Below are 10,689 nucleotides of genomic sequence, written 5' to 3'. Positions count from 1 at the left end.
AGAGAGAGAGAGAGAGAGAGAGAGAGAGAGAGAGAGAGAGAGAGAGAGACTAACAATGTTGGCGAAGTCACTCTTTCGGTGCAAATGTTGTCCTTCACCTGAAGTCCTGGGTCAGGCCTAAAAATGTGTCATAATAACAACAATAATGTGTTATAATGTGTGTTTCTGTGTGTAAATGTAGCTAATATGAGAAATTAACAACTCTACTCCAGGAGAAGTCAGACACCGGCTGGCGGTACCTCGGTTTTGCTCTCTCTGGCTCGAGTAAAAGGCTCTTTCTAGAGCTGGCGTTTGGGTTGTCCGTCGTGGGCTACTGTCGAAACATGGCGGTGCGACGCGGCCGACTCTCTGAAGAGGACCGGCTCCTCTGAAGAGCTTACTCTAAGCCAACGAAGCGACAACGATCCTTAGTTTAAATCATTCATTACTGAACACATAGTTATGAATATTATATTACATTTTCGCTAATAGATCCTCCAGAATGCTGCACGCTGGCCCTTTAAATGTTTATTTTGGGTTAGGGTTATTTCTCTGATAATGTTAGACACTAGCAGCATTTTATAGAATACAAGTATTTGTGCGGAGCATTTGTCTTCTTCTGTCCAAGCGGATAGAAAGCATTTTGAATTGAAGCCTTTCAGTCGGTTTCTTCTACTCAACAAATCGATCGCTCGGAGCGACTTTGGTACGGAGCTGTCATTTCTCGTCCCTTGAGATGAAGAACATCATCTCTGAACTGTATCTTCTACCCTCCCCCCCACACTCCTCCTCCATCCACACCACCACCACCTCCACCCACACCCTTTTCCTCAAAGGGCTTTATTGATATTGATTTGGATGGAAAGCTTAAGTCTCCAATGAAGTGAGTGTGAAGGCCGAGGTTATTTTCAGGCGCTGTCGATCGGCATCGCTCCCTTCAGCGGGGGAGGGGCCGGATCAATGCGGACGGCCATCAATGAGGATGTCGGGCTATATGTTGAGAATACAGTACATAAGAAATATCGAAGTGGACTGATAAGTCAGTCCAGGCTGCCTCATTGATTTCAGCTGTTAAATCCGCTTCAATCAGCTTTTCATCAGAAGGGAGATGAGAGAGAGGACGTGGCTTTGAACAATGAAGCGTTCTCCTGGCGAGAGTGTAGAAAGCTCAAGATGATTCTCTCTCGAAACAATCTGCGAGTGATATTCAAACAACTTAAGCAATTTTCCGCATAAGCACCCTTCACTCGACTTCTGTTATTTGTCGCTGAAGTTGGACTAATTTCAAAGCCCTTGACTTTAAGTATTTCAGTGTCTCCTGCAGCCTCTTTTTTGGATCCAACAGGAGCGACGAGGAGGAGCGGCAGCATTTCATCTGAGTTCTCATATCAGAGATTGAGGTAATAATTAGTGTTAACACGGGGGAGGCCTCTCCTTTCATCGCCACTTAAATCTAATTTCCTTCAACATCGCAGGCCTCGCGATCGCAGCCCCCTGTGCCAAAGCACGGTGTGGATAATTAATCTAATTTCAGCGCTGGCGACGTTACACTGGACAGAGATTTCATTTTTTACTCGATCCCAACGATGCGATAAAAGTGTCGGCCGTTAAAAGACTTCCTGTAAGTCTGTTCTCGTGGGTCCTCGCTCATGGCTCCTCAGAGATCCCTCCTCCATCCTCGATCCTCAGAGCTAAATAAGAGCTTTGGGACGGCCGTCAATATGGCGGCGCAGAACAACTTCCGGTTCAAGCGAGGATCGAGGAGCGAGGAAATGAGAATTAAGAGACTTGGGATGTACCCAATGGCACAAACTAGCTGAGGGACTGCGACACAAAGGATCAGCAATTGATCAAAAATAGATTACGAAAGATCAAGTGGGAAAATGAGGCAAATCAGCGGCAAGAGCGTTGCATGTAGGGATTAAATGATTCAATTAAAAATATACAACAATTGCGATAATTTATTAACTGTTTAATTAAGTCATTAATGCAGATTCTTAAATGTGATTTACTGCTCCTTTCTGTCATTTGAAGACGTCACTTTGGGAAATTTGGACATTTGATAACCAAACAAATGATGAAAGAATCAAAATAACAGGTGGCTGTGTAGGTGCTGAAAGTTGCCAAATAAAAAACAGGAAAGCATACAAGGTGGACGCCAGCTGGAAGTGAGACAGAAAATGAGCTAATGGGCAGCTTTTATGGCCTTCGGGGGCTCTGGATGAGCAGGTGAACCGCGGCGGCTGACAACCCTCCCAGAGCTCATGAATCATGCCGGGAGCAACGAGGACAGCTCGACAGACAGAGTGGGAGAGAGTCACAAAAGAGTTTTTTATATATATATATATATATATATATATATATATATATACCTGATTACATGATTTTAAAGTCAGAGTTCCTGCTCAGTGGTTGCCGTTCTTGCAGGCTGCTCATCTGCTGACTGGCATTAAAACTGAATTATCGTGAAGTATCGCAATCGAATCAGATAGAACAAACACAGCATGTTTGTTTTGCTTGCTGGTTCCATTTGTAGATAATGTTAAAAATCAATATACAAAGTATTAGGTTGGTCTAGAGCTGAGCTGTTGAGAGGAAATACACTTCTTCACCTCTGACCATGTTTACTGTATATCATAATGTATATTTGTTGTGGGACTAGATGCCAGTATATGTGTAAACACAACCAGGATTTTCCTTAAAGGAGCTTAATACGAGATTGGGAACATGCCGATGGCCTCTCAATGGCTTTTAACAGTCGGTGGCTTGTAGCTTATGATGCTAACAGCGCTAACAGAGACATTACTCCACCATGTCTTTACATAGACAATAGCTGTTCGCTGCTATATAGTTATGCTCTGAATGTTGCATATTGCTCCTTTAAATGGATTAGTAGTGTGCACATAAACATACTCATTCTTTAATAATCTAACCTCCTGTATTGTTAATTTTTCTTCGACCTCTCTCTGCAGAAGTAGAGACCGGGTGTGGGTTCAATAAGTGATCTTTCGGTCGCTTCTACTTCACGTTTCCTCAGACTTTTCCTGCTCGGTTTGAGAATCCAAGAGAGAGATCTCAGTCTCAAATCCCAAACCGCTCCACCGTCTGAGCCGGCACTGATGCTGACTCATTATCTCTCCGCCGCTAACACGCCACTCTAATCCTGGTGTCATCTTCCCCAGACTGAGTAGAATTGCCCATCTGTCGACGGCATCTATAATAAAAGTGCTGCTCAGTCATTGTGAGCTTTGTGACAGAAAAAGCAAAACAAGATTTTCACATTTGACAAAAGGCGTACTTAAAAGTACGTGGCCTGGTTTCAGGGATGAAAACTTTTGATATAGAACAGAAAAAATATCCCATAAAATACATGTAAAGGATGTCAAAGATAAAGGAACTCTGCACTCAAAATAAGTCCCAAGGACTGTATGAAACATGGACGTAGTCTCCGTGACGTCACCCAGGTTTCTGAGGAGACGTTGTGAAGATCAAAGTGGGCGGTTCCGGCCGTTGCCATCTTGGCAGTGACCAACAGCCTAACTGTGAAAATGGGCAAAGAGGTGGATCGTTGGTGGAGCTGAGGCAGCGCCCACCTGTCACTCAAATCAGCCACGCCCTTAAGTATAATTTAAACACTCTGTACAGTTGTCATGAACGAGGATATTAGCTATAGCGACCACAATTTTTTTTGAACCAAGCTGTAAACATGTTTATTTCAGCTTTTAAGTTTTAACATGGAGGTCTGTGGAGATTGACTCGCTTGTGGAACCTCAAGGGAACATTTGAGGAACTGTAGTTTTTAGCACTTCTGCGTTGGCTTCCTTTCTCAGCACCAAAGGATGCCGCTTGGTGTTACATTTATTACGTTTACAGTTTTTACTGTTTACTTTGCGTGCTTTACACGTCAGCATACGTCCACCACCAGCCAAACTAGAAAGCAAAGAGTAAACAAGGAACTGAAACCACATCCAATTTGGCATTAAAATTGTATCAGAATGAGAGACCTGGGGGGAGTATCTCTGCAACACATCTAACAACCTGTAACGTCAGTTCCTACTGCTACAATAAGAGTATCATTTATTGCAGGGAGAGAGTGAATTGAGTCATTTGAGAGAATAATTCAGTAAAACAATGCACAAATCATTTATTATGAGTCAATGGCGAGAAAATGGCAAAAAATAAAACCCCGAGACAAGCTTGGATGAGAGCGACACAGCCTCGCGGGTCGATGCAAGTCGACTCGCAGAGAAATAAATCTTCGACCGACATGACAAACGTTAAATTAAGTGTTCCTGGCAACCGCTTCTGCGAACGCCGTCTGTGACGACTGACAATGAAGTCGGCGAAGACGGATGCGTCTCTCGATGCTGACCAACGCGAAGACGATGTCGGAGAAATGCATCTGATTACCAGGCTGGAATACTGTCACTGAACAGTGTTAACCTGACAATGATGGAGCAGTGATGCGTGGATGCTTTTCACGTGGGTGTTTGCACTGGACTCATTTAACGTTAAGGTCAGACTCAAGTGTAATGGGAAGGAGAGGTTAAATCAGTCATCATCAAATCTTCAGGCTCTGGCTGGTCAACTGCACGTCTTCCATTCTATCGCCTCTAAATTATTAAAATAGCACTGCATTACTTATGATAACAACTAACAGAATAGCTTACCCTTTTCATCACCCTCACATATTTCAGAATCATCTGTGGCCTTCGTGACTCATACCGGTTGTGCCCTCTGTGTGCCAAAGCTTGGCGTGGATAATGAATCTAATTTTAGCCCCGGCGTGTTTGTGTGCGAGGGAGAGAAGTAGTGGACAGCGTGGTCAATTTCCCCCAGCGAGCATGTTGAAGGCTGCATCAGTTTGACATACTGTTTTCCGCCCCCTCTCTCTCTCTGTCAGCGTCCCTCACTCACACCTTCCCGTCTCTCCGTCCCTCGCTCGTCCTCCCCTCTCATGAATAGCTGAGACAAAGCGATTGTGTATTCTGGACTGATGTTTCCTGGCGTCTGTGTTTCCCGCCATGGTCTGATACCTGTAGCTATACTGAAGCACCTGTGATAATGAAATTATCTTTAATTCATATCTCTCTGTCTGTCCCTCTGTTTCTTTCTCTCTTTGTCTCTCCAGCAGCGGATGCTGTGCCGGTACAGAAAGATGGGGATCAGGTAAAATGCTATTATCTTTTTTTCATGCCTCTATCGTTTCTGCACACCTCAATCTATTTTTCCATTTTGCTGAAAGCCACTGTGACAGAATACAAAAGGCAGTGCCGGTGTCCTCGGCTCTCCTCTTACATCTGAACAGAGTCCAGACAGAAATGACGTTGCGTGAGAGTGTCGCCTCTTGTCTCCTCAAATCTTTTAGAGGTGAGAAAAAGAAGCGTTGTTACTCACCCAGAACTGCCTCCTGCTGTCAGACGGCCAGGCATCGGTCCGTAGAAAGGTCGCCCAGATCTAAACTCTGAAAAGGGATAAATGATTCACTATGTGTGTGTGTGTGTGTGTTGTCTTTTGTCTGCACTACAGTCAGAAAGCATTAGGACAGTGCTACATGTTTTGTTTTGTCTCTGTACTCCAGCACATTGGAATTTAGGTGAATTAAAGGAGAACTCCACCAATTTTACCCATCAAAGTACTGCTGCATGTGAAACAAGTAGTATAATGCCTTCAGTCTTTCTGGAGGGAGCTGTGTGAAGCCTGTAAGAGGTGAGTTTATCAGAACACAAGATGGCACCTATTCAGTCCAATGAGGAGTGCTCGCCTGCTGCTTACGCCAAAAAAAGTTTTCTAGCTTCCGCGTTTAGGTCACAGATTTTAAAATCGCTTCTCTCAAGAAGTCTTACAAACATAAAGTCTCATGAAATCAAAAAGATGTGATAGAAAAAGTCAACATTGGGGTCTATGGGGAAAATGCCCCTTGTGGATTTGTAGCTGCAATACCACCAGTGGCTACTAGGACAAATAGGAAAGCAGGGCTGAGCGGATGCTCCGTGTCCAGTTTATATTATAAATTACCTCCACGGGCTCGATGCTACATTAGCCACTACTAGCATAACACATCTGAATCTCTGATTGAACTGTCGGCATTGTGGGTAATGTAGGAAAAGTAAGACGGACAATATTAGATCAGTGTGATGCTAAACTAGTGGAGTAGTCTTCTAATGACCAGCAGGTTAAAGTGCTCTCTTTCAACTCAAATTTCAGGGTGTTCAGGACGCTCAGTTTTAAGACAATGCACCCCGACAATCTTTTTCTAACAAAACACAAGGAAGCCAAAGTGTTTACGGCCAAACAGAGGGATGTTGTTCTTCTCTGTCAGATCATCACAACAGATGTCTGTGGCAACTGAGTGGTTATGCCTCTGTCTGTGTGTATACTTCCAACTGTCCAATAAAGCCAATCATTTCCATAAAATATTTAAAAAAACACGTTACTATACTGTATATAAAGACAAACTTGATCTTAGTTTGTCCCAGAGAGTTAAGTTAAGTGCTTCGCTCTGCTGCCTCACAGCAAGACTGACGTTGGATTGAATCAGCTGGAGTTTGCTTTCTGTTGGGAGTTAATTAATTACAGGCTCTAAATTAGTGTGAATGTTGGTCTGTCTGCATGTATCAGCCCCGTGATAGCTTGCCGTGCATGGAACAGGGCTACAGTTGATTCACTATTCATCTGATGTAAATGTACGTCAAATTAAAAGAGAAAACCAGCACTTTACCCTCATTGTTTCATATTAAATGCAATGTGCTGCAGTACAGAGAAATACAACAAATGCCACTGTAATGCTTTGTGACTTCACTGTGATTATCAGCTGAATGAATCCTCCTCTAGTCTACTAGTATTTGTTTCATTCAAAAGTCTGGCGATCTAAATGCTTTTTCAGAGGCTCCTTCGAACCAGACAAGAAGAATATTAATGACTGAAGCTGCTGAATATGTCTCAATATCTGTCGAGAGAAAATAAAGAAATTGAAAGAAACGAGGACATATCGGCCTCCAGAAGCTGATATTAGTCAAATCTGTGTGTACTCCCGTGTGTTTGCCTGCACCCTGGTGACTGTCTGTGCGTGGCTGGGTGTGAAGGTGTGTGTGTTGATAGTCTCTTACCGAGGACACGGAGACGCTCTCCCCTGGAGCTCAGACTATTACTGAGCCATGTATCACTTCTCAGCTGTGGACCCTGGGGAGAGAGAGAAGTATGAAGGGTTGGGGGGGGGGGGGGGGAGAGAAAAACACAAAAACGCAGACATCCATCTTATTATTTTTCAATCACTGGCTGCTGCTTCCATTTCTTCAGTGTTCTCATTTTTTCCTCCTACACAAGGTAGGAAGGTCGACATGCATCAGAACCTTTATTACACGTTAAATGTATATTTGTCAAAATTACTTCTAAGTTAATTACGACTGTAATGGAAAGATGGAAATAACCTGTCGCTTATTTCCTCTTACTTTCTCTTCGCCAGCCTCGTCAGAAGTGATTTCTATAAAACTTTTGATATATTGCACATATTTGTGGCTCAGCCTTGACATTTGGTGGTCATGGAATCAGTAGCGAAATGTATTTTTGATTAAGTGTTGCTCCTGTCGAGTACTGATCTCAGGGCAACTCTCGAGTTGTTTACTTCCACAAACATGACTCCTCTGTGTAATTTATAGCCCTGCCCAGACGGAGGCCAGCAGGTGGAGAGGGATTTGAAAAAGTATAACACGGGAGCTCAGAGAGATGATTCGCGCTGAGAAAGATGGGGCTTTTGGACCAAGTGCGACAAACAAAGCACTAGAGACAAAATAAACACTATGCAGGCAGAGTGAGAAACGCAAACACACCGTTGTAGAAGTTGAAGGACAAAAGTGCAGGCTGAAAATCAGAGATGAAATCTGTAAGATTACACAGAGAGATCTTAACGTAACACAACAAATGAAGAGTTAACGGAACAGCACAGTTAAGAAATCTAAACTTCAGACCCAAGATGATAAAACAAGGCTAAACGTCTTCAGCCGTGCTAGCAAGCTAAATGCTACATGGGATGGGCATGCCAACATTCTCACATTGAGAAAGGTGCTGATCTTTAGCAGGTATAATGTTTACCTTGTACCATAAGGTTTTCTCACACAACCACTCGTATGATTCAATTTCTGTGAGCTCTCCTACGGATGTCCAGCAACACGAGTGAAACTACTTGGTTTAGGAAAAGCTCACGGTTTAATGGGTTGAAATAAGAAAGATTGCTTGGAAACTTACACGCGCGGTGTTAATTAAGTACAAACAAAATAATTTAAATACGTCAACGTTGACTTGGTTTTCATAACAGCGGTCTCCTGGGTGAAAGTCCTGTGTTTGTTTGATCCGTTCATCCACTTTGACCTCCTCAGGACTTCTGACTTCGCTCTTTACGTCACCGGACTTTGTTAGAGGAAGCCCTGCACGTCCTGCCTTACGTGGGTCATTTACGAATAACTGTCCACTGCTTTTCATGGGTGCACCAACAACCCGACCATGTTCATCATCTCAGTTTAGCGTGTTAGCATGCTAATATTAGCTAATTAGCACAGCAGAGGCTGTTAGTTTTGCAGGTTTGACCTGATGATGGCGCTCGATGAAAAATGAAAGGATCACCAATTACATTTCATCTTGAGGGGAACATGAATGTGTGAAGTAAATTTCACCGCAATCCATCCGATAGTTGTTTGAGACATTTCACTTAAAACCCCCCCAAAAAGTCAGTATTCATCCTCTGGGAACCATGCATGTGGGTACCAAATTCAATGGAAATCCATCGAAAATTTGATGAAGTTGAAGAAAAAGTATTGTTATTGTTGTAATTATATATCAATAATATGTCATATCTTATGTATATTACTTTTGTGTTCTCCTTAATATTGTGAAACATTATGGCTTCAAATAAGCCCAGTGGGTTTCCTGCCTCTTCCTACACTGTGATGTTAATTATCTCCGTTATGTTTGTGTATTTTCTAAATTGTGTATATAAACTAAACTAGCTGAGATATTTCAGTCTGGACCAAAGTGGTGGACAGCCGGACAGTGTGGCTAACTATGTAGGAGTTTTATTTTTACACTGCACTGAACAAGTTACCGCCTTAAAAACTTCCCAGACACAAAAAACAACAGCTCATGTTTTACTAATGAACGCAGGAATCAAAAGGTATGAGCTCATCATGGACAGAGACGGCTGGACTCACATTCACACATTAAACGCTGTCAACTTAAGCAGGGACACGTCCCGGCAGCATTAGGGCTCGGTGAAAGGCACATTAGCTGAAACATCAGCCTGTTTGTGGTTCCACTAAAGGTCCGATCAATACTGAGTGCTCCTATCAGATCTCCTCCGAGTATACACCTTCCGAAATTCACACAAGTCCGACTAATAGGAGGGAAAACACAAACAGATCTTACTGAAATTGAGCTGAAGCTGAACTCAAGACTTCATTTATCTCCACGAGAGGTTTTCCTCGGGTTTTAGACTTCAGGTGAGCTTCTGAACGATAATGCCGCAAAGACGTTTTTCTTGAAAGCCGCTGCTAATTATTTCACCACTATTTGATTTCTTAGAGTTTTTTTTTTAAAAGAATCTGAAATGTTTCCCACCAGGGTTTTTGTTGAAAGTGTAAAAAGCTTCTGAAACGGCAATTCTGCATCACGTCGTAGTAAAACGAATGACTTCTTTAAAGATTAGCAGCTCTTTAACCAAGATGATCCCACAGCACAACATTTAAATGAATTCCTTATCTGGCATGTAGTACAACATCCTATCACCGGTTTCTATTATGCACTATTGTGTTCTTTATGTGACTTATTGTCCCACTGATACACTTTAAACCTTTAAACCGAAGGTGCCTCCAAACTTCTAATGATGTAAAAGAGAGAAAGACTTCCAAAACCCCAGAATTCAAGAGATTCATTCATTTGTCACAGACACAATTAACAGATTTTTCTAACATTTCTCATACATTTTTTGGACAGTTTTGTCGGACAATCATCGCGTTTCTTCAGTTTGTATAGTGAAATGGTTTGTAGCATGCTCCTGCTGTGACTGAGCAATATATCTGTAGCACATTATATCATAAGAAAGAAGAACATAACCACAATAGAAAGTAGTTATGTACCCTGCAACTTGTCCAATGCATGCTGGGATATGTTAAAGCACCCTGCGCAGGATAAAAAAAGGTATAGAAAATAGGTAGTTATTATTGTGTAAACTGTCTGCTTCATGAAAACGCTTTAAGGTGGGACTTCCAGCAGCACAAAGAGATGATTAAACCGGCTCGGCGGAGAGTTAAATGTCGAGCTGAGAACGTACGTTAAATAAGAGACCGTCAATGTTATCGTGGCTGAATGGATTTGAGTTTCTGCTCGCACAATGCCGCCGCGTCTCACTGCCATTCAGGAAAAATACACTGTTGGCGAGACTACAGGGACGAGCTCAGCTGTTGTATACTTTATGTCTATTTGAATACAAAATATGAGCACACGCACACACACACACACACACACACACACACACACACACACACACACACACTACAAAGGTGGTGATGACGCCTGAATGTTTTTGTCCTCAGTTGACCAGGGGAGCTTAACATTCACACACTGAGTGGTGCTTCTGAATCCAAATCCTGCGACCTCTGACGCAAGTTGTGTTAATGACACACACACACACACACACACACACACACACACACACACACA

At 42.7% G+C, this 10,689-nt stretch overlaps 1 protein-coding gene across 5 annotated transcripts in view; it reads left to right on the top strand.

Moving 5' to 3' along the window:
* The window catches only part of LOC116399360 (protein FAM131B-like), a 45,622-nt gene that overhangs the window by 16,847 nt on the left and 18,086 nt on the right, over positions 1-10,689 (top strand). For all 5 annotated transcript variants that reach the window (XR_004213830.1, XM_031876465.1, XM_031876464.1 and 2 more), the window contains exon 2: positions 5,111-5,148. Coding sequence is in view for 4 of the 5 variants with exons in the window: in XM_031876465.1 (XP_031732325.1) it covers positions 5,111-5,148 (38 nt within the window). In the remaining variant the exon portion in view is untranslated. The remainder of the gene's footprint in view (positions 1-5,110; positions 5,149-10,689) is intronic.

The sequence above is a fragment of the Anarrhichthys ocellatus genome, unplaced genomic scaffold (assembly GCF_004355925.1).
Source record: "Anarrhichthys ocellatus isolate YVR2014 unplaced genomic scaffold, GSC_Weel_1.0 scaffold110, whole genome shotgun sequence".
In the NCBI taxonomy this organism is placed as follows: Eukaryota; Metazoa; Chordata; class Actinopteri; order Perciformes; family Anarhichadidae; genus Anarrhichthys; species Anarrhichthys ocellatus.
This window is presented reverse-complemented; position numbering and strand designations above follow the sequence as displayed.